This window comes from Nycticebus coucang, chromosome 7 (assembly GCF_027406575.1).
Source record: "Nycticebus coucang isolate mNycCou1 chromosome 7, mNycCou1.pri, whole genome shotgun sequence".
NCBI lineage: Eukaryota > Metazoa > Chordata > Mammalia > Primates > Lorisidae > Nycticebus > Nycticebus coucang.
This window is the reverse complement of record NC_069786.1, coordinates 119576703-119600996: the sequence shown is the minus strand read 5'-3', so window position 1 is coordinate 119600996 and position 24294 is coordinate 119576703. Positions and strand designations below refer to the sequence as shown.

At 45.8% G+C, this 24294-nt stretch overlaps 1 protein-coding gene across 1 annotated transcript in view; it reads left to right on the top strand.

The window, feature by feature from the left end:
* The first annotated feature begins 3605 nt into the window (after window positions 1-3605).
* Window positions 3606-24294, top strand: part of PAX3 (paired box 3) — a 100447-nt gene continuing 79758 nt past the window's right edge. The window contains exons 1-4 of the mRNA XM_053597275.1: window positions 3606-4071; window positions 5362-5597; window positions 6878-7007; window positions 8190-8324. Of these exons, the coding sequence (XP_053453250.1) occupies window positions 3987-4071; window positions 5362-5597; window positions 6878-7007; window positions 8190-8324 (586 nt within the window). The 5' untranslated portion in view covers window positions 3606-3986. The remainder of the gene's footprint in view (window positions 4072-5361; window positions 5598-6877; window positions 7008-8189; window positions 8325-24294) is intronic.

Genomic DNA, 24294 nt, shown 5'->3' with positions numbered 1-24294 from the left:
TCCGGCCCGGAAGCTCAAGATCAGGAACCTGGCGTTTTAATTTCCTACTCGAGAGCATGGGGCACTCTTTCTGTGGGGTTGAGGATTGCTCGGCGTTTTGGCGGACCTCTGACTACTTCTGAGAGTCACGCGGGGCCGGGCGGGTGGCCAGGAGCTTGCCCGCTTGTCCACGCCAGCCGGCCGGAGCGAGCCCCTCCAAAAAGGGTAAAAAAAAGGCCTGGGTGGCAGGCGCCAATCCTCTCCCCGCACCAGGTCAGGGGCACTATTTTGCAGAGATCATAATTTCCTTTTAAGATCTATGACTGGCTGGAAATGAAGTCATCCTTCAGAGAGGCCCTGAGAAGCCCAGGGTCCGTGAAACTCTTGGGGAGGTGGGGTCCCCAAATGCTGAGCCTGCGTGCTGAAGGGAGTTTCTGGGCTCAGAAGCCTCCAAGTCGCGACTGAGCTTGGGAAATACATCTGCGCGTTCGGAAAGCCTTCAAGTGAACTTGCGTGCTCTACCCAGGTGGCACAGCCAGACTGGTGTTAATTCCACCTGCAGGAAGAAAGTGGGGGCAGAGGAGGCCAGGAGGCAACAGCAAGTTATTTTCTTTCTTTTTCAAAAAAGAATTTTAATCAGCTCATCTTACTGCTGTCCTTAAGAATCCAGATTGATTCTGCACGTACACAAATATAATGGAAGGATGCCTCGCTTGTGTACAAAAATGTTGAAGAGACTCCCCGGATGATTTCTGGGTAGTGTGTCAGCTTTGGAAAATGCTGCTGCCTCCCAAACCTGGGCAGCTCTACAGGGCAAGGGCCCTCGCCTTTCAAGGCGCACTGCTGAGTTACACCTTTCTCAATTAAAGTCTGTACCCTCGCCAAATCCGGACAGGGGAAGTGGCCTGGGTGGAAACTCTCCTCCAGCTTCCACAATTGGGGGCGGGGTGGCTGCAGCTTCCGCTGGGACTTCAGAAAGAAGGGAGAGACCCAAGCCTTGGAGATGGAGGAAGAGCGGCCGGAGTATCGATCTGGGGCGTGTTCTTAAGAAACCAGTCTGGGAAGCCAGGAATCGCCCGCATTCCTACGACCTGTTGCGCGCGGATCTACCGAGATCCCGGCTGGCTCTGAGCCTGAGTAGTTCTGACGGCTTGTGGGCACCATCGGCTGGGGATCCTCAGCAAATATCGCCTCCCTGGAGCTCCTAGGTCGGACTTGGTAACACACACCAGGAGAAATTTAGATTCCCTAAGTCTTTGGAAGTGGTCCAGCTGTCTGGAACCTGGGGGTGCCCATTCAGCCCCCTCCACGTCTCTGGGGACCTCTGGCCGCGTCTTGGTGAAGGGCCTACCTAATTTCCTGCCTGCACAAAGAACTCAGAGCTCGGCAGGGGAGAGGCCAGGGAAGAAAGAAAATCAATCGTCTCCAACCCCGGGTAGTCTTCTGGTCTCCAACTCCCCACACAGACGTTATCTGTACATTTTTATAGCAAGTGGCGGCTAGTTTATGGATGCGCCTACTAGGCCAGCCCTCATGGGCACTTGCGACCCTGTTCAACCGGCAGTACCTGTGGTTCAAGAGTCTCCTGGCGGTCTAGCTTTCAGAACCCGGGAGGACGAAGTCTTCAGCAGGCGCATCCCGCACTAATCTGCCTGCTCTCGGGAGAGGGAACACGCGGCGGGAGAGAGACGGGTCAATGCCAGGAGAGCTTGGAGACCGAGTCCTCGGCTCAAAAGCAAATGAGACTCAGCCCTAGACTTTCTTTAATTGCCCACAAGGTCCTGGGGTTCCTTTGAGCTGAGAGTGAAACCTACATTTGCCTTCTTAAAATACACGTTAGGTACCTCTTTCCCCCCAACAATTACTGCTGACCCTAGAAAGTGCTCCGTGGGATGCGCTCAACCTTTTGGAAGCAAAAAATCCTGAAAAGGTTTAGTTCTTAAAATGTTTCCCCGAAAATTGGCTTAGGAAATAAGGACACAGACGTTCCTGGTCCCCGTCATGAAAAAGAAATTGAGAAAAATTTCCCCTTGACAAATTGAATCATTTTACCTAAAACTAAGTCAAGCACAACTTTATTTCAAGCACTTCTCTGCTTTGTACTGTCAATGTACATGCTGCCCCGTCCCCCATGGGTCCAGACATTTTCCAGAGCCTCCAGAGACCTGTCTGGGCTGTTGGGAGGGTCACCCTAACCTTTTGACAACAGGGGGACTGAAGCTTGTCTGTTTTCCCCACTCCTGAGTGGGTTTTTAAAGGGGCAACTCATGGACTGTTAAATAGCTATATCCCCCCACCCCATCTTGCTTTCTGAGTTTGCCTTAATTAGTGGGTGGAGAAGTAGGAGGCCTGAGTCCAGGTCAAAACTGTCAAAAGAAGGTGGGGGAAGGGGAGGAGGGGGTTGGAGAACTCCAGGCGTAGAAAAAAATTCAAAAATTGTAAAAGGAAAAGGGGGAACTTGAAGCCCAGAAGTCATTGTTTCTTTTATTTCAAAGGGAAAAACCTGCCCGATTCTCATCCTTTTGATTGATTAAGGCCCTGAATACCTCCCGGCCCCGGAGTGACAGTCGCTGAATAGACTCCAGCGAATAAAGCGCAGTGCGGCGCGCGGGGCTGGCACTCAGGGTGTAAAGGAGGCGAGTTCGCTGGCACTTACCAAGTTATACATAAAAGGCTATGCACAATGGTACCTTCTCTAAGGACAGACAGTCTTTACAACACTCCTGGCGTCATATCCTGCTGGGGACACTTCAGCTCCTAGCCAAGACTTTGCTCCTTTTATTTTTCCAGCAGTTTAGTCTGAATGCCATAATAAATTCCTGAGAACAAACGCTGCAGCCAGGCAAAACTTTAACGTACAGACGCATCTCTGTCGAAATCTATATGTAGAGATTTAGAGCCCTGGCTTCCCAGAGGGTTTCTAAGTAAGATGAAGAGATGGTTTTCTCTCCCCAACACCCCCCTTCAACTAGCGAGTCTTGGGGCCTAGCCTCCGCTTCCTGCCTGCTGAACCAGAAGACAAAAGCACACCCTGGCCTCCTCCCGAGAGGAACCCCACGGAGATGGGGGGGCTGTAACAAGCCTAGACCAAGGGGCACTGACCAGAGGAGGGGAAGCCAAACACTCTGGAGCCCAGATGCCTTCTTATTGGAATTGCGCCCCCTCCAGGGCCAGTAAGCCAAGAGAGAGACAGGTAGAAAAAACGAGACATGCAGATACAAAGACACGTGGAGAGACAGAATGAGAATAGTCAGAGACAGCAAAAAACACACATGGAGAGAGAGAAAGAGCAAGGCCAGGGAAGAGAGATCAGAGCTACATATAGGAAGTGCCAGGCAGAGAAAAACAGCCCCTCTCCACCCTCAGCAACTGCCATCTCCCTGCGACTGTCTCAGTTTCCACGGGTCCACCTTTCTCTCCCCGGGAAGGGGCGCAGCCAGGGTCCCTCTCTGGGCAGAAGAGGCCTCAGCACCATCAGGGATGGGAAGAGAAAGTGGCCGCTGTCGCCCAATCAGCGCGTGTCTCCGCCACCCGGGACGGTCTCCCCGTCGGCCAATCGCAGCTCAGGGCTTCTGACCAAGCTTTGGGTGAAAGAACATAATAAATGCTCCCAAGCCCGGATCCCTGCACTCGGTGTCACGACGGAGGAGACTCAGGCAGGCCGCGCTCCCGCCTCAGCCACCCCTCGGCTCATCGTGGAGCTCTGAACCTCCTTTCCAGCGCCCCCAGCCGCGGGGCCATCTACCCAGACTCGCACCAAACTTTTCCGCCCTGGGCTCTGGATTCTGGACTCTGGGGCCTCCCTGCCCGCCCCTTTTCTGGGTTCTATCTCCAGCCTCTCTACTAAGAGCCAGCAGCCCCCCTCCTCGAGTCCCTCCCTCTCTCTGCAGCCTTTTTTGGGGAGGGGCTCTCCACGCTCCGGAGAGTTCCCAAGGGTCACCCGAGTTGCGCTGCCTTTCCGTTTCGCCTTCACCTGGATATAATTTCCGAGCGAAGCTGCCCCCAGGATGACCACGTTGGCCGGCGCTGTGCCCAGGATGATGCGGCCGGGCCCGGGGCAGAACTACCCGCGAAGCGGGTTCCCTCTGGAAGGTAAGGGAGGGCCTCAGCGCCGCCTGGATGTTGGGGTCTGGCACCGTCTGCCCTACTCCAACCCCAGGCTCCACCGACTCTTTTGATGCATCCAGCAAGCCCATTTCCCAGGCACCAACCCCCAGCCCAAGAAGCAACAGTGGGAGGCGAAGCCCCACTCGATTTTTATTCTGCAAACGAAGCACGGTGCTCTCTGTAATTATGGGGTAGCTAGGCCGCCAGGCCTGCACCAGGCTGGTCCACTTTCTTCTGTTTATTTGAAAATGCTGTGGTGGGAAATCGGGGGAACCAGCTTCTGCACACCAGAAGCAACTTCTCTGCGTTTTGTCCAGCCAAAGTTGACTCAGAATGTCAGGCTTAGGAAATGTTAGTTGGGGAAGAATTGTCACAGCTGCTCCAAGTTGCTTGCCCTGCAAAGTTGTGGTGGCTAAAGCAGAGTGCCATTGTGATTGAAATTTTCAGTATAAAATAAATTAAATAGAATTCCCTTTATCTCAAAGAGCATCTCCTAGTTTCTATAAACTTGTTTGGGAACCACTCAGGCAACCTGAAGATCCTGGGAATTCTAGGGAGTCTGGAAGTCTTGCAAACCTGAGCCCTTCCAAAAGGTTTGGGAGGTGATGCGGAGGGGCAGGTGTTGATCCAGAGGTTCCTTTGGTCCCAGGTCCAGAATAGGAGGTAACACCCACAGCACGAATGGGGGTTAGGGCACCCACAGCAGACCGGCTGCTGTTGTCTCTGTTCCCAGGTGTAACAGGTGACACTCACTGCTCCTGCCACTTTCTAGCAAGACCCTCTTTGACTCGTGAGTGCTGCACTCTTAGCTGGAAACATAAAGGTCTGTAAGCCCACCCAAGTCCCTTAGAAAGGAATTGATCCCATTTGGGCAGGGTTTGATGAGAGCAGAGAACCTTTCTATGCCAGGATGTTGTTTCTAGGCAAGATAGACTCTGTGTCAGTCTCAGGGTCTCCACCCCTCCTGGGTCCAAAAGGATAATAGTTTCTTCTGCAGGGCAAGGTTTCTTTTGTTTGTTTTGTTTTTGTTTTTGCCCTGTTTGCTCTCTTCACATAAGGTTATTATATGCCCTTGAGTTGCTTAATAATTTGAACAAATGTGTTTGAAAGAGGGTCAGGTGCTGGGATTCCCATGTTGAGCATTTTCGGTGTTGGGACTGTAACATACACATGGGCCTGAAGAGTGCGAAGTTAGGTGCTGCTAATCTCTCCTGCTGCTCTCTCTTCTCCCCAAGTGACTTTCTCCTTGCCTCTTTTTCACCTTCTCTCCGGCAGTGTCTACCCCCCTTGGCCAGGGCCGAGTCAACCAGCTTGGCGGCGTATTCATCAACGGTAGGCCGCTGCCCAACCACATTAGACACAAGATCGTGGAGATGGCCCACCATGGCATCCGGCCCTGCGTCATCTCGCGCCAGCTGCGCGTGTCCCACGGCTGCGTCTCTAAGATCCTGTGCAGATATCAGGAGACGGGCTCCATACGTCCTGGTGCCATAGGCGGCAGCAAGCCCAAGGTGAGCGCAAGGGCCTGGCCCTGTCACCTCCCTCCCTGGCGTGTGTTCCCCTAAGCCGGGAAAGAGCGGGCAGGAGGCAAGGGCTGACACCTGAGGCTTTCCAAGGAGTTATTTTTCAAGTCCCTGAAGGTGTGTGTGTGTGTGTGTGTGTGTCCATCCTCCTTGATGAAAACTAAGGGAAACCTCCAGCCTGCTTGCAAAGGAAAAATAACATTTTTAAATGCCTCTGAAGCTTGGAATTCTCATCAAATTATTTTAAGGGACAAACATCTAAGCATGAAAGTTGTTATGTGCCCACCTGTTGCAGAATTCTTCCCGTGTGAGTCCCAGCCCCCACTGTTTCCCAATCACAAGGAACCCTTTTTAGATTTTATTATGGTCCATCTCCCAATGCCTGTCCTCCTTCTCCCTCAGTGTAAAATGTTTTCAAGGAGTCAAAACCCAGGATGATTAGTTTTCTTTTGTAATAAGCCTGGGACTCCATTAAAAAAAAAGCAGTTTGGTATTATCCTCAAGTTATTTTGGTTCCCTTTTAAAAAAGAAAGAGACTCACTGTGGCTGTGACTTAGCAGGAGGGGGTCTGCCTTTTCTTCTGGATGTGGGGAAAAGCCAATATAATATTCTAGTTAGCACTGGGCAAACACCAAGAGGGTTGTGGCAAACTGAAGACTTCCAAATGCCTCTACTTATCTCCGTATTTCCCACTTGCCCAAACCATTTCACAACCTTTCTAGGAATCTTTGGAAGCTTTGGGGGGTGGGGTGGGGGAAGGGAAAGGACCAGTCTCCCAAATTATCCATATTTATTATCCATTCTAATTTTTTAAAAGCTAGATAAACAACAGCATTTTTGCATTATGCTCTTCACCTTACCTAAACTCTTGTGCCTCTTTGGAGAAGTATATGTGGGCAGGTTTAAGCTGATTTTTCAGCTCTTCTTTCAAGCATTCCTTTTTTGGTTTCATTTTTATGCTGATTCTGTGTTAGGAGTTGCCCTATTTCCAGGTATGAGACAGTACACCTTACTCACCACCAAAATGTAGTAATTGTTCCTAATTTACTACTGTTATCTGAGCTAAATTGGGGAGGTGGAAGGTCCCAGAGCTGCTCTGGGGTGAGACGATTTCTTGTTTGCCACTCTCTAAAATAAACCGCTTTAGAAAGTTGGGGTTCTTTTGCTAAAAGGGGGGACCTTCCCAGAGGGTGCCAGAGGAGCTTAGGGACAGGCCGCGTCAGTCCCAGAGTACCCGTACCAATGCAGACCTGCCTGTTCTCTTAAAGCAGGTGACAACACCTGACGTGGAGAAGAAAATTGAGGAATACAAAAGGGAGAACCCGGGCATGTTCAGCTGGGAAATCCGAGACAAATTACTCAAAGACGCGGTCTGTGATCGAAACACCGTGCCCTCAGGTACTGGGCCTATTAACGTTTCCCCGGAGGCACAGACGCCAATAGTTTTTACCCTGGCGGGTCGTCCAAGCCATAATCACCCCAATTATCGATCCCCTATTGGGAGGCGGCCTTTCCCAAGGTCCTGAAATATTTACCAGACTTTCTCGGCCTTTTCTGGAGGGAGGGGTGAGCCGCTTGTCCTGGAGGCGGACCGCCGCTGAGGTCTCCCCAAAGAGGGTTTGTTTCGGGGAGGCAGGACAGGAAACGTGAGGCAGAGGCCAAGCGTTTATTAATATTGATGTTCCCTTTTAAAGAGAAACAAATGTTTTGGTAACCCCAGCTGAAGAGAGATGGGGGCCGCACCAAGTCAGCCAGACTTTGGATTCTGCGCAGAGGAGGGGAGGCTCGGGCAAGGCCGAGATTTTTCCCGAGAGTTCCAGGACCATCCGGCGCCCCCGGCACCCGGGGGAGGGGGTACAGTGGAGGGAGAAGAGGGGCGAGAGCGGGGCCAGTGCGAGGGCGCACGGGAGAGTTTGTTTTTAATTAAAAGGAAACTCCCTTTTTCCCTCTGCGAGAACGATATATTTCAGAGCATGGGTTTGTTTACCAGACTGGAATCTGGAAAAAATAAATGGGAGAGAGTGCCTTTTCTTTTGATTTTTACAATGGGAAACGATTCTTCAGTCGAAATTTAAACCCTTTATAGTCTAAAAAAAAAAAAAAGTTGAATTTCAAGGGACAGGTCTCTGTTCTTCCTTCCTTAAGGAAAAGGCTGGGCCCTTGCCTTCAGGTGGGGAGGAAGGAGGGCACAGGGTGGCCTGGCGGGACAATTTTCATAGATTGTAGACCTTGAGCACGGTCTATGGAATTAAGAAGGAAAACGCTCCTTGCCCAGAAGGGACCGAGATGATGGCATTTCTCGGCCCTGACTTGTAGGCGCCGGTTTCTCAGGCTCCATCTCTTGGTCTTAGAGATAATAGGGTGTGAGGGGGGGAGGGGGGCGGTCGGGGGTGCGGGTTGAGTGGGAGGCCGAGAGGATGGTGGAAGGACCGGAGTGAGGTGGGGGTGCCCTGAGATGCGGGAGGAGACTGAACGGAGCTTTGCTGAGCAGACTGGGGACTGGGGGCCGCTTCGCGCACAGTCCCCGTTTCTCAGTCCTCTGCGCTTCCTTCCTCTCTCCCTCCCTGCTCCTGCCCGCAGTGAGTTCCATCAGCCGTATCTTGAGGAGTAAATTTGGGAAAGGTGAAGAGGAGGAGGCAGACCTGGAGAGGAAGGAGGCAGAGGAAAACGAGAAGAAAGCCAAACACAGCATCGACGGCATCCTGAGCGAGCGAGGTAAGTGGCGGCGCATTGGGCAGCGCGTTCGGGGCCTTTGAGGGTATCGTGTCTCCCGGATGAGGTCCGGACCCAGGCCGGGCCGAGGTCCTTCCTGGCTCATAGCCTCTGAACCCGGGTAAAGGCATTCAAGTGAAAGACCAGAAAGACACAATTAAAAAGAAAATATTGCCTATTGTGTTTAATTTTCTGTGTCCTAAATCTTTCTTTTGTACCATTTCCAGCTACTCAGTCTAGAAGCGTCAATTGCACTGAGGGGAGAGGGTACCCTTTTTCCTTTAGTGTAGGGACTGGGAATCTCCAGCCATTAAGGGGCTGGGGAGAGAGGGTACTTGAGTCTTTAGAGATTGAAGTAGCTTTTACGCCCTCAGGAAAAGCCCTGGTGTCCAGCCTTCCCGCCCAAAAGGAGAGAGACAGGGCTTTTGGGCATTGGATCCCAAAGTCTTCCATGTCGGCTGTTTCTGACTTGTTTTAAATTGGTTTTCAAATGTGATAAGTTTTAGCCTGTGTGTGTCTGGGAATTGAAGTGAGCCCAGGCTCTGTAAAATCTGAGGGATCTGGGATCGATGATGGAGTCCCAATGCTAGCATCCTCTGTCCCCTAAGGGTGTGACCATCCACTCCTTGGTGGTTGTGGCCTGTCCCAACCAAGAGAAACATCCCCCCCTCAGGGGAGCCAGAAGTGCAGCTTGCTTTTCCCGTCCTGGCTGCAAGTCTCTAACTTTAAAGGTACACCCAGAGAGAAGGAAGGCAAAGAAAGTCAGGGCATTGATTGAAGCAGGAAAAGATCATTTCTCTGGAAAAGAGGGACTTTTTCCTGGGTGGCTTTGGCCTTGAAAATGTTGCACCTCTTCAAATTTAAAAATGATTAGGTGTGGTCAGGGGTCACACCCATACCTAGAGTTTCCACTCCTGGCATTTGGATTTTGTTTGGCAGAGCTGAGTTTTGGAGTTGTTCTAGAGGGACAGCCGACTCTCCAGGTGGGCCCATAGCTATTACCAGCTGTGACCAGCAGTCTCTACCCTCATCAGGGGGACACGGGGGCAGGGCTTCTTTCACCTTCATTGCCCAGTCATGGTGCAGTTGCAGGCTATCTATGAAGCAGCTGCTTCACAACCTTGAAGGAACACTTAGATTTGGATGTTATAAATCCAAACACCTGATTTCAAAGATAAACAGAAATGTAGATGTTCTGGTGTGTACATCAAATCAAGAAAAGACACCACAAACCATATAGCAGGCTGGACACCAAGACAGAATATGCTATTGCTTTCTTCCCTTTTTAGCAGGAGCCCCACTTGGACTCAGTCTAAACCCCTTTAGGGAGGGATAAGCTTCTGCCTTGGTCTCTGGGAAGGCGATTGAGCTTTTATTCTAGGCCTAGCTGCAGCACAGAAGTGCTGGGGAGGAAGGCAAGGAGTCAGTCAATCCTAAACCAAACATACCCCTATGGGCAGCGGGGAGAAGAACTCAGAGTGGTGGGAGAGGCTTGGGGGCTTTGCTACTTGTTGCTGGAGGCACTGGCGCAGCAGACGGCTGCTCCCTCGCAGTACAGCCGACCAGGGCCCAGGAGACAAAACATCCCAAATGAGCTGGTCAAACATTTGTACAACTTTTCCAGCTTTTACAAAGAAGGCCTTCTCTACACAATCTACACTTGGAGATGAACTTGGGAGACAAAGCCTGGAGAGTCCATTGAAACTCACACTTTAGCTCGGCCCAGACAAAGCTCCAGCTCGGAGCAGCTTGATGTGAACAAAGGAAGGCAACCTTTTTATAATTCAAGGAGAAAAGAAGAGAAAACAGCACCACAAAAGGCCGAGAATAGACATTATGGGCTTGCAATGAGGGATGAATTATTCAATGAGCCCCAATAGCTGCTGCGCCAGGAAGTTTTATGGACTTTCCAGCGTGGAAAAAGTGGCCATTTCACCTACAAAATGTTTCTAGTCTTTTGGGCCATCTAGCAGGGCTGGTTGCCATTCAGTGGCAATTGCAATAGTTTTAAAATCAGTTTTCTCCCCAGTGGGGGCTGTGCTGTTGGAAACACACACACACACACACACACACACACACACACACCCCTTGGAGGCTGAAGCCTAAATTAATTTGGGGTTGTCAAAGAAGATGCAGTGTCAATCCCTTCAGTGCCTCTAGCTCTGTTCTGGATGAGCCCTGGAGGGCAAAGGGGGCCCAGAGGAAGGACAGAGTGAGATATAGTTAGTTTGAAGTACAGAAGCCTCAAAAGTTCTCCTCTGTTGTTTGGGCATCAAAAGTTCTAGGCTGCCCTGCTTGTGAAAGAGAATGAATGTTGTTGAAGGACTGCTAGTGCAGTGCCCTGGCAAGCGGGGAGAGAAAGCTGAGAAAGGTAGGACTCTGGGTGCCTTGACCGGTGTGGCATGCTCTTGCTGGAGGCTCCAGTTAGCGCGCTTGGTGGAGTGCTGCTGAGACCGACTTTCCAGGGGACACCTTTGGCCTGGAGTCAGCTTGTCAGACACCAGGACACGGGGAAAGGGACACCCTGAAAGAGATCAGAACCACCCTTCTTTTTCTCTCCAGGGTTTGGCCTTTTCTACCAAAGGGTCCGCTTTACCTTTCCAACTTTCCCTTTCTCTCGCCCAGTCCCAGAGCAGCGCAGCTTGCGGACCTGGAGCGCCTTGGCAGGCGCTCTTTAAGCCCTATACATCTCTGCTCGGTCCATCCTTCCAGCCTCCTAGTCCGTGTGAAAGGAGAGAGTTGGGCGGCCCACGAACACACAAGCCCTTGGCTTCCCCGCCCCCCGCTTGCCCTTGGCCCGCGCTGAGATGGGAGCAGGCGCAGCCGGGGGAGCCAAGTCCCGGCCGAGGCATCCGGGGCTGTGGGCACGGCCCGCGCTGCGGCTGCTCAATGGGCGCCTCTGTTCCTCCCCCGGCTCGGCGGAGCGGGCCCGCGGGCGCCTCCACAATGGGCTGGGCCCCCACTTCTGCGCCCTGCGCCAAAGCGCCGCGCCGCCCCCTCCCCTGTGCTCTGGCCGGCTCTAAGCTTAGCTCGCCGGGCTGCAGCCGACTCAATTGCCTCCTTTATGTCCTTCTCACTTTCATCTAGACACAGACCGCCTCCCCCTTCTTCTCGCTCTCTCTTTTTTCCCTCTAGCCTGAGGCTCACATTAGTGAAATTTCTGCAACCTCCCCCCATTTTTTTTCTTATTTTAAAGAAAGCCCTTAACACAAAAGCGGGGACTAATCAATAGAAACTGCTCCTTCATCTCCCCCTCCTCTTTCTCCCGCTCCTCCTTCTCCTCTTCCTCCTCCTCCAAGAGGGTGACGCTTTTCCTGTTTGTCAGTTTTGGGAAACATTTTTGCTTTGTGCCGTAATGGAATTAGAGGACAGATGAGGACTGTAGATGGACACGCGACAGCGGGATTCTCACTTAAATATTTAGATGCAACGTTACAATTACAGACTTGTTGTAGTGGCTTTGAAGTAGCAGCTCGGGAGTGCAAGGGGAGAGAGGCCAGATTGCCAACTTGATGTTTTGATTGGGACTGGAGATAGACTCTCCTCACAAGTGAGCGTGGGAGGTTTGCATCCATTTGAAAGCCTCCTACCACGGGTCACTGGGGGACTTACAGTCCCTTCATATTTCTCCCTTTCTATTTGACATTTATGAAAAAGAGTGCCTCCTCCTTTTTAGTTTAGGAAAGTAAAAGTGACAAAAAGTTTGCTGCAGGTTTCATTTTGTTTGCCAGGTTAGAAGCTTCTCTAAAATTAATATGGACGATTTCAGCTTTTCAGGGAGGCATAAGGTACAGCAGTTCAAAATACAGACAAGTTTTAAAGGTGTTTGGGGGTATTTCACTTCCAGTGCACTCATGACAAGGCCACTTTTATGATTAAGGGAGCACAAAAATCCAGGAAAATGCAAGACCGTTTCTTTCGGGAATAGTTAGCAAGCAACGAAATTTTGGCCCAATGTTGGGGGACAGGGAAAGAGGGGGACCAACTTTCCCATAAATTAAAATCATGGGGTACAGAATAATAGGTTTGTGGCCACTGAACCTTTATTGAAGTGGACAGCCCAGTCCACTCTTCAGGTCTCTTTAACAGGATCATGAATTTGACCTCAACATCGTTGCTAGTCTTTAGAATAAAGTTCATATTTTCCGAAGTCCTTGCAAAATTCAACGAGGGAAATCACTGATTTTTTTTTTAAGTACTAGAAATATCAGAACTTGAGTTAAATTAGAACGTTATGCTATTCTTTTCCTTAATGTAGAAGTAACGATTTTCGTGCTGGAACAATTTGAAAGGCAACGACAGAGTTGGGGCTGCGAACTTTTTCTTTTTCGCTTGTTTGGTTCGGATGCTGTATGCTTACTTACCTTCTAGCCTTACTGAAAACATGCAGATTTCCTAATTAATGCTTGAAATTGTATGTTTATTTTGAGGTTTGATTTGATTGTTGATAGCACCGGAACGGGATGTAGGGGCTTCGAGTGCGTAATACTTACCGAAGGGTCATTTAAAAGTCCCCAGGGCTGAGCATTAAAACCCACTCGGGCGGTGAGGCGGAACCCGCGAGCACGCGGCGGTTCAGGCCAGTGAAATATACAGAAATCAATCACGTGAATAGGAGATTTGCTACTAAATCCGATGGTTTCAACATCCATGAATACGTGTATTTTGAGGAGACAAACAAAAAGAAATCCTTAACCACAAGGTTTACTTACGTTTAAGCGTACATAAGTAAATGGCTGATGAAAATTAAAAACTGTAAACAGCAACAAATAGAGATAGACTTTGGCCTGGGTTGGAACAGAGGTGTAAGTTTGATGAGGTTCTATGACAGGTAACTTATTTATGCGGGTAAATAAAGATTAAAGAACCATTAAGAATGTACATAGATAAGTAACAAGACACTAAAAGGGCAATTAAGCAGTCAGTTTAATGTCTTATCTCACTAGCTGCGCTGGGGTTGTTTTACAACCAGGAATTAAAATCTGAAAAGGAAGTTTTCAGCCGCTCTGGCCAAATATTGATTAAGTAGCTGTTTGTTGATACCATTGTTGAGCATTGAAAGGCCGGGAGCTCAGCCCCTCTGTGGTCATCTTCTATTGTGAGGGATTCTTAACCACAGAGATCAAAGCGGGATCATTTCAATTTATCTGTCTTGGAAAATCCTTCTTTTCCTCTGAAACCTCTGAGTAGGAATTGATGAAATTCTCTGTAAGAAATAGGAACTGAAACCAGCTACACGTTGTAGGTTTGTAAGGAGGACTCAAGGGGTGTTTTTAATTATCCCGCGGCGATTTCTTGTTTAGAACTGAGGCTAAGATAGTGAATTTATCATCAGATCAGTTCTCATTTGGGGGGGAATATCGGGAAGCTTGGGAGCTACTATCCGCCTGTCACCAAATTTCTAAGAATGGAAGTTTTACTGACATTGCCTTCGAAGCTGGAATTATATAAAGAAAAGATGTCATTTTAAAAAATGTAAACCTAGGTGGGGGATCATGAAATGCACAGGAAACTGGGAGTTCCACCAACCGCATCTCTCTACATGTGTTTCCGTAATTTTCATGTTTATAGATGGTTAGGTGATTCTCATGTCTATTTTTCAAATCTCCTATAAGAGTAGATATGTGTTTGTGGGCATAGTATGTGTACATCATTAGTATTCATATGTTGGCCACTAAGAGTTATGCTGGCACTAAATTATATTCAGTTGCACAACATAAAAGCTGATTTTTATCCTATGCATTGTACTTTTCATCAGAATTTGAGGTCATGACATAGCCTCCTAGTTCATACTCAGCTGTTGAAGGCAAGGAGAAATATTGCCCCCGAAATCATTTTATGACCTTTTGCCTGTTGTATTTTAGATGAACTCTTAGGATTTGTTTGTTTGTTTGTTTAAGAACTCGATATGTTTACATAGAATTTTCTTTTATTATGAAAGCAAAAAATCTTGCAAGATCCTTTTCTTTCTTTCTTTTTTTTTTTTTTTGAAATACCATCTCTGTGCTTAATTTGCAAATTCCAACAAATCACTCTAACAGAGGTTTTAAAATTTATGCCAGATTCAGGCTTTGGTTCTTTCCCTGTGCATCATAGATCTGACTGTGCGTGTGATTTTCCATCATCTTCTCTGTGCTCATTGCAGTAGTAAATAGATGTACATAGCGTTTTCTTTTTATTTCATTTTTTAATCTTTTATGTTCACTGTTGGACTAGATAAACCTGACATAGAAAGTAAGATCATTAGTGGATATTTTCTACTATTTTCTATTATAATCCCCTAGTCAATTAATAATTCATCCATGCTCAAATGCTATCTGGTATAAAATGTTTAGTACCAATCATTGCAGGAGAGAACAACTTTCTGAAATAGATTAAACTGGAAATTAGAGTAGGTTCAGATCTTTCCCTTGTCTCAAATACAGATAGAGCATTGAGAGCTCTTTGTTGTATACTTCACATACACATGGAGTTAAAGTAACTGTTTCCTTTTAGGTATTAGTGTTCATACACTGATGGGGGGATAGCAGATTCCAGCTCCAAGTTGGGCCTCATCTTAGAACCAAGGCAAAATTGCTGACCCAAGGATTGGCTGCCTTTATTCGGAAACTGTCATCTTGAAGGGTGCCGAGAAAGTGAAAGGAAATTTCAGAGGTTGCCATTTTCTGGAAGATGAACATCAAAGCAGGAACAGAGCTGCTCAATGTCCATCCTTGCCCCATTGGGAAAGATATTTTTGGCCCATTCACTCCAGTTTTCAGCTTTTAGCTCTCCCCTACAGAGCTGGGCCAATTACTGAGCTCCAATAGCAGTGTGAGTTTTTACTGTAATCAGAACATCTCTCCTCAAGAAAGCTTTTCTCAAATTATCTGTGCTGGAGTTATGCTTCAAAATGATCAGATTATGTATAAGTTTCAGTCTTTAATTGGGACTTGCACAGTTTTGAAAATGCCCACTACCTTTATAAAGCATCTGTTTGAGAGAGATGAGTTAGAAAGTTTGCCATTGTCAAAGAGAGATTAAAAAAAATAATGGAATGTAGTTGTTGAGGACAGTTGAGAAATAACAGGTTTTATGAATTCTTACCTTTAATACCTATTTTCCTTCCTTTCTTACTGATAATGACTAAGAAAAAGTTAACGGATAATTTCTGCTATGGCACTGGCCACTTTTTTTCCAAAAAGAAATTGTACTGTATTTTAAAAAGAGTAACAATATAAGACTTAGGATTTGATTTGATGCATATCTCTCCTAGAAAGGAAAACCTTGAAAAAGCATCTTGCCTTGCACTTTGTTTAAAGTCAAGTTTGCAGCATTTTACATTTTACTGCAGCATTTTAAGTAAATCAAACCAAAGCGAAGCACATTCATTTTGGGATAAAGCAACTTGATCAAAGTAGTCTGAATTTTTATGTCCTCCTCTTACTGCAGTGACTAAGAAATGACTTTCTCTAGTAAAACTGATTGGAACTCATGCCAAGCAATATTAAACTAGCTATATTTTGGTCTCCTCAGACCCGTTGAGAAGTTTCTTAACTGAACTTTCTTATGTTCTTTTATTTGTCTATATTAATTGCATCTGTAATGGTATGCTAATGTCATCTCTCAAGTCTAGAAGCCAATTCCTGGCTCATCTTGAACATAAGCCAATGGATTCCATTTAAAAATAGTGGATCAGAATGCTTTGTGAAAAGGATGGGCGACCCTCCTTGGCCAAGCAACATAGCCAAGAAAGAGAGGCCATCCCACTGATTTTCAGCATTTAAACATTGACAGAAACACAGTGAGAATTCAAGGAGTACAGTTTTATGGAGACTTAAACGTAGACTTTTGAAATTTTTATAATTGGAGTGTAGACATATTTCTGGAAACAAATATAGAATTAAAAGCATTTGGTCTTTATCATTAGGTGGAAACAATAAGTAAGTTGGGGTAGAGTAGTTAAAAGAGGAAAGTTAATTGCTGTGTAATTTGCATTGCAGCATGGAATCTTTTTGGTGGATTTTGCATACTAAGTGCTGATGTGGTCACATACATATTTGCATTTTTAACAGAAAGACTACGTTTGTATTTTGTGAATTTTACACATACATAGATCTAATAAATGTACATGTATATTGCACATAGACACAGAGCTAAAGCAGTTTTTAACCATTTCCTTCTTATTTCCTTTTGTTTAGCAAGCCCTGATCTAGGCATAACTTACCCAGTTCACAGGCAGTTGGGCATTGCAAGTGGGTACTAATATCTTCCTACTTTTTACTGTAAGATCTATCTTTTTTTATACTTTATTTTAAAATAATTATAGGCTCGTAGAGTCTGTCTTCAACCATATATTTTCTCATTCTCCTAATATTCAAATGTACTATCATAATTAAGAAAATCTTGGCCAAAGGGTATGTGAATGCATGTGTGTCTCAATTACTCATGGTTGAGCTTAACCTGAACTAAAGAAAATTAATTGGTCTAATTCATTTTATTATAAGAAAAGCAATAGGTTTCTTCTTTGTGAATCCTCACTTGGCCAGTTTCCCAATTGAAGTTCACTAAAGCCAATTGAGTGTTTCTTGTCTGGTCTGATTTAAACATACTCCAGAGTACTTTCTTATATCTTTTCTTGCCTTACAAAAGCACCGTACCCAAAGTGGCCTGTTCTTGCTTCACCAATTTTGCTCTGAAATTGAGACCAAACATATTTTAGGTGTGACCTCTTGAACTTCAGTTTTGATATCCGTAAGATGGGGCACATCATACCAACTTCCCAGGGCTCTGTGAGAATAAAATGAGAAGAGGCATATTATATGCAGATTACACCTACCATAGCAAAACTTGAAGTCCTGGGGGTGGTGGTGGTACTCTGATCCTGCAGAAAGTGACCAGCCTGCAAACTAGCAGATGGGCTCTGCCCAAGGGCAGATAAAAGCTTAATTCAGGGCTTAGAAGCAACAATGAGGAACAAACAGACATATCACACCACTAAGTACACTTTCACCAAGTCAAAAAGAGTGAGTTTATAAGCAATTATTTCATGTAAAAACTTCATTGATTTAATACCTATGAGAAATAATAAAAATTTAAAACCATTAATATGTCAAAAGTTATTAATTATTTGCTCTCCCAGCTTGAAAGATTACTTTTCTCTCTTAGAGTAATTTGACTTTTTAAAAACTGTTCCAAATCAAATTTCTGTTTGCTTTTGGCACAAGTTTGTTTTCTTTTTTTCCTCTCCACTGGATCATTGCTTTTCAAAAATGGGTCTCATACATATATTACTCTTAAAGTGTTGTTACCATCTTTCATTTTCATTTCATCTTTCATTGCTTTTATGCAGTTTTTCCTCTGCAGCCTGTTTCATTGTTCATAAATGTCTTTACAGCTCCGCTCCACACGTACGATTGTGCGCATTCTTTTTTCTTTGTGCATGATTCTTCTTAATTCCCTCGCCTTTCCAACCAGAGCTCAGACATTTTAAGGAAACTTTCCAAAATAACATTGTTTAAGCTGGCAGATAAATTTCAAGGACCTTTATATTCGATTTCCTTCCATTTGTCTCCACGGGCTGGGGACTTTTGTGTTATCGGGGTGCAATGTGAGAATGAAAAGAAAGTGGCCTGATTCCTAAGGCTTTTAGGGGCTGGAGAGCTCCTGCCCCAGTGCTTCTCCCACTGGAGCAGCTTGACAGTGCAGCCACTGGCTGTAAGGAAGGTTGTTTTCTTATCCCCGCATGCACTGGTCTGACCTGTCTCTGAAATAGGTCAGGTGGGGGCACAGCCAGTTTATGCAGCTGTTATGGCTTAGGCTTCCCAGCAGGCAGCCGGGGCTCCTTGGCCAGCCAGGCCCCCAGTGAACTGATAAAAATTCACCGGCAGGCCATGGGGCCTTCGTTCTGGATGGTCCTGCCCCCTGAAGGCTTTTAGATACAAGGAGACTCCTGGATTGATCCATGCCAACTCTCAGCTTGCAAAGGGAAATGTTCTTTTATTTTGAGAGTTGTACTCTTGTTGACCCAAACACTCAAGTGAAATATATGGTTTGTCAGATTTTATTTTTAAACCATCCTATTTATTTTGGGCTGGTTTAAACGTTCGTTCACTTTGTATGAAATAAAAAAATAAATAAATAAATGGAGGTACAGGGTCAAGTTTTCCTCTTGCCTACCTTTGCTGGTTGGTGCCTAGGATCTTGTCTATCTTTCCAGAAAAGTCTGTCACTTTTTCCAGAGAAATATAATTGTTTGCCTAACCAAGCAATTACATTTCTCTCTCTGGAATTAGCAAAAAAAAAAGAAAGAAATTCTCTTCCCACTTTTTTCAGGAGTGGTAGCCTGTGTTGTTAAATTGCTTTTTTTGTTCTTTTCACTTTAGAATATAACTCAACAGTTATTCCACGTCAGCGCCTGCAGTTGAGTTTCACCTTTGTATAGCTGCATAGTACTCCACTGTGTCCACAAAGGATGATTTATTGAACAACAGTTAGGTGGTTTCTAACCTAACGGCACCATTTGGTCCCTATGTGAGTTTATTTGTAAAATAGTTCCTCTGGGAATGACATTTGTAATTCTGGTAACTTTGGTGGAATTTGAGTTCTGCATTGGGAACAAATGGGAAAGAGGTTCTTAGAAAGCATGAAGCCCCAGTGAGTATGTTTTGCAGCACATGCCGAACAAAAACGAGACACTTTTCTCTACCACAGTACTTGAGTCAGAGCGTAGGTTTTGAAATTACTGCTTCAAGTTGTTCTGCTAACAGTGACCACCCTCTGGAAATTCCTCTATTGTTTCTCCGAATGGAAAATTCTCTAAATCCAAGAAAAACTTTTTTCTTTTTGACTTATTGGTTCCCCTTTTATTCTCTTTCTTTCTTTTATTTACTGTTTATTTAATTTGACCACCATCAAAAATAATCTCTTTAAGAATTTTTGTTTTTCTTTCTGTGACAGAAAAATTGCGGATTGCTCTATAACAATTTAGAGGATGCGTATTCTGATTGTTTAGTTACAAAAGAGGAATTGTCTTCCAAGTTCACTACACTAGGTTTTAACTTGTAAGAGAGCAGCTTAGCAGTAATGAAGTCTGATCTTCTATTTCTCATTTTTTAGAAGTGCTAACTGGTGCTCTAGGCTGGTTTCTTGAGTTCAGTAATGGTTGGTTTTTAATTCTGTGAATTTTTAGAGAGTATACAAGTGTCAGTCTCTATCTGTAAATGGCTGGATACTTTCTGGAAAGAACTCTATATTCATTACCTTGTACACAGAAAAGATTTTTCACATTTTTTTCCCCACAAACCTTGCCTCCCTCAAATCACTTTAATCTATTTTCCTTAAATCTGATGCTTGGAAATTCAGTTGTTGATGGTGCTGAATACTTGACTTAGCTAAAGGAATAAGCCAGAAAGAGCTGGGCTCTGAAAATAACCTTTCGAAATCCTTCTGAGAAGACTGCATGCAGTTCTCAATGCCAGTGAGCATCAGGAAGTTAATGTTTCAAGTCATTCCTTCTTAGGAATGGGCCTTTTAGAAACTGGAGCACAAACCAGGGTGAAGGATTTATTTCTGAAAATCAAAATCTTAATTAGGTTTCAAAGAATAACAGATAAACAAAAATAAATCTTCTTTCCTGACTGTTTTTGCGGCTAGCCCCAGAACGCGCAGCACAGAGCCGCCAGTCTCCAGGCAGGAGGGTGCATTTTCATAAGGCTAGAACTTCCCTTTGTGTTCAGATAGAAGACCGTCAGCCAGGTGGGTGCCCTCGATTCCTTTTCTACTTTCCTTCTGACTTGCTTGTGGAAATCTAAGGGAGTCAGTTAGGGGATGTAAACAGGGCTGGCATTAAGAGCCTTTACAAAGAGCTGGGAAAAATCAAAAGCAGCTTTTTTCTCTCTTCTCCTAGCTCTGTGCATAATTAGGATTGAATCAGGCTCATAATTTGTGGCATTTGATCACTACCTGTAAAACTATGCAGCTCTCCACATAAAAAGAGAGGCCTAGAGATGATCAATATCATCAGGGAAAATTTTGATCTGTTGGTCTTATTGCTGTGATGTTCTCAACAAAAATTCAAGTCACATAAACTAAGTTTCATCTAAGGCTGTATCAGCAAAGTGATCAAACTTTAGACTCACAACAGATCACCACATTGTCATTCCTTACGCAGGTAAAGGGAAGTGGCAAGCAGTGCCATTCTCCAGGGATCTGGCTTAATGTTGGCGAGCAGGTGTTTCGTGGGGGAGAGCAGTCCCTTTGCTTCCAATTTGTAAACTTGCAATTTTCTAAAATAGGAAGTGAACCATGAATTCATCTGGGGAAAATGCTTCAATTTTCCATTTCATGATTTCCAAGTAAATGAGACCTCAGTGTCTGGAATTGTTGGTTGTAATTTGGAAAGTTTTGAGTTTTTTTAAACAGACTTTCAGACCATTTCTAAAGAGAGCTGAGAGTCCATTGCTGGAAGTCAAGCAAATAAATGGAGGCCTCCCGACAGTGCACCCAGTGGGCTCACAACATGCCGGAGCAGAGTATGATTGGGGAAACTATCCAGTGTGGAAACTTTCCAGGTGGAAGGTATGCTTGGCTTTCATACAGACAAGGCACGTCCAGGGCACGTGTGTTCATGACACACATATATCAGAGGGAAGCTGAAAGGCAACTTCTATACTTTCTTACTAAAAGCCAATGTCTGCTTTTGGTCACTGGGCTAGCCAACCTCTAAATACTTGCTGAATTTCTGTCTGAAAGAGGAAAGGATTTAGCATTAGGTTAGAAACTGCACAGAGTGAGTACAGGGGCTAGGCAGGGGTCCTCAAACTTTTTAAATAGGGGGCCAGTTCACTGTCCCTCAGACTGTTGGAGGGCCGGACTATAGTTTAAAAAAAAACAAACTATGAACAAATTCCTATGCACACTGCACATATCTTATTTTGAAGTAAAAAAACAAAACGGGAACAAATACAATCACACTGCCTAATGTGGCCTGTGGGATGTAGTTTGAGGACCCCTGGGCTAGAGGAATATCAGGTACTGGGAAAGTCCTCATTCTATAGAGAGTTGGCTCCAGGTAAGAGTTCCAGGTCTATCTTGGATTCAGTTTCTGGGATTTTCAGAGTACTTTTGGGGCCTTGGCTTCTTCTTGCCTACAGAAAGCGTAATCTTGGTCTTCTTGGGGGGAATTCCTGAATGTAAAGCCAGTAGGTAGATGGGATGGGTGTCTCATCTTGCTTTTGTAAGAGGCTCAGGAGTGATCAGTGGAGAGTGGAGAATACGGCTTTTGTGGAGGTCAAAGCAAGTCCCCATTACCTAGCATACCCTTTTCTCGTGTTGCCTGTCCCTTTTAGGAAAACTGAAACATCAAGCAAACTTCTATTTCTAACGAGGCACCAGCATATACATTGGTCAGATAAGGAGAGGAATAATTTCTTCATTACAAAGTATGAAAGACATAGAGAACCAAATTTGGTCTGAATCCTTGTTTGTTGGCTAACTTTCATCATCTTATTGAATTACTGTAATTTAATGTTACTAGTTTAAACTAACGATTTTCCCCTGAAATGAATCCTTTCTTTTTCTTTCTTTCTTTCTTTTTTTTTTTTAAATGAAAACCCAAATTAAATTTATTAGGTAAGACAATGACTATCTTTCACATTGAAATTTCCGATACTTAGAAAATCCTTTTGGAAAAAGTTTAGGAAAAATAAAAAGAACTGTCACTCAAACTGGAATTTTCCTGTAATTTATAGGAAAAGATGTTACCAGAACAAGTGTGGACTTTTCACAGGCATGTCTGAAATTCTCCTACACTTTTGACTGTCCTCTGCTGAACCCTTTGAAAATGGTTTTCCCCCCACTTTCTTTCCACACACGGACCTGTGAATTGACCTTGGGGGAAGCTATTACTTCTCCTTTTCTGTTTCTCATTTTGTCTCGTGCACCCCTATACTCCACACACACACACGCGCCACTCCATCCCACACACTCCCCATCTGCTTCCACATGCTCTACCTCAATCACACAGCAAACTCAGCTGAGTTTAGGACTGACAGCTAACAAGTCGGCATAGAGGAATGAACCCTTAAAGGTAGCATATTGGGTGTTCACGTAGGAAGGATTTGGTAGGCACAGGGATTGGTTTCCTGAAGCCCCGGAAGTCACACCTCAACAGATCCTATCTTCCCAGTGGAAGGACAGGATTAGTTTGGCAATGAGGGAGGCCCTGGTCTGTGAGCAAGACCTTCAAGGTGCCCCATGGCACTGTCAGGAGGAGGCAGGGCCAAGTTGGGCCAAAGCAACCTCCACCACACACGAGATTTTCCCACTGCCACAGTGCCAGGGAAGGGCCTTGGCTTTTGTCCTCAGGGATCATTGGCAAAGAGCAAAGGAAGGCCGCAAAGGATCTTTCTAGCCTAGAGCCACAGACTAGAGGGCATTGTGGGGCTCATCTTGCCATGCAGCCCAAAACCCTCACGGAGAAGCAGAGGTCTGCCGTGAGTTCTCCTTCTTATAGTGCAGTGGTTCTCGACCTTCCTAATGCCACGACCCTTTAATACAGTTCCTCATGTCGTGGCGACCCTCAACCATAAAATTATTTTCATTGCAACGTCATAACTGTAATTTTGCTACTCTTAAGAATCGTAATGTAAATATCTGATACGCAGGAGAACCCCAAAGGGGTCATGATCCACAGGGTGAGAACCGCTGTTCTAGTGCTTCTTGGACAGTTGTCCGAGGTCTGAAGAAATGTAACTCCCTTTGTCAAGAGAAGTAGGGTCAAAGAACATCCATTGTGAATGTACTAGGTGTGAGGACTTCTGGCCAGAGAGATTCCTAGGTGCTTAGTCCTGGGACCCTTGAGAGCCTCAGAAGTAAATCTCTTTGGAGGATGTAAGCCACAGATGTCCTAGTGGAACAGCTGGGACTTAGTCCATCTGTAATATGGTGTCTGGGCTTCAGGAATAGCCTGCTGTGTTAGAGGACTATTGAAATAATCTTGGGTTCCTATTAGACCTCAGCATGGCCACTTAGACTCAACTTAGGTTTATAACTATTACGTAATGACAATAGATGTGAGCATGGAGAAACATGCCACGTTTCTTTAGGTGGGTTCACTGTACAGCTAATGAGCCTATGGAACTCAACCTGTGTGGGAAGGGGCCCCCCAGATATCTTCCTGTCATTAGATTTTTGTAAAGGTACACTGGTATTTATTTCTCTCTCCCTCTCTCTCTCTCTCTTTTTTTTTTTTTTGCAGTTTTTGGCCGGGGCTGGGTTTGAACACACCACCTCTGGCATATGGGGCCGGCGCCCCACTCCTTTGAGCCACAGGCACCGCCCTGGTATTTATTTCTCAACAGGGGCCCCTAAGTTTTAAAAGTGTCAGCTCCCTGAAAACTGCATCTCCCCTTGTCCGGCAGGGGTGAGTAGGGACAGCGTACTTCCGTGTGAGTGGTGAGTCGGCAGAGCCTGTGTGAGCAGGAAACACCAGCAGCAGAGTTAGCCTCACACGTGTCCTGCACATTAGCATTTTTCATTTCTTGTACCTTATCTCATTTACTTCAAGGACCCAAAGTCTGGGCCTAGCACTTTACCTATGTGATCCTAACTCTATAGAATGGCCTCCATCCTTGAAGGGACCACCACTCACGAGAAGATGAGGAACAGGCTGGGTGCAGTGGTTCACGCCTGTAATCTCAGCACTCTGGGTAGCTGAGGCCGGAGGATCCCTTGAGCTCAGTAGTTTGAGATTAGCCTGAGTAAAAGTGAGCTGTGCTGTGTCCTGCTCTGTAAAAGCCTCAAGCAGCTGCTAGAAGAAACAGTGTGGCCTCCAGGCAACCAGGGAATGAGGGAAGCATGGAGAGAGCTGAGGCCCCTCCGTGTCTGAGAAGGTGAGCACGCCCCACCTTTTCTTGTCTTTGAGGACAAGGATGCCTTTAGGTGCTGGAATAAGCAGGCAGGAACAAAAGCTTGCTGGACAAAATGTTGCTCA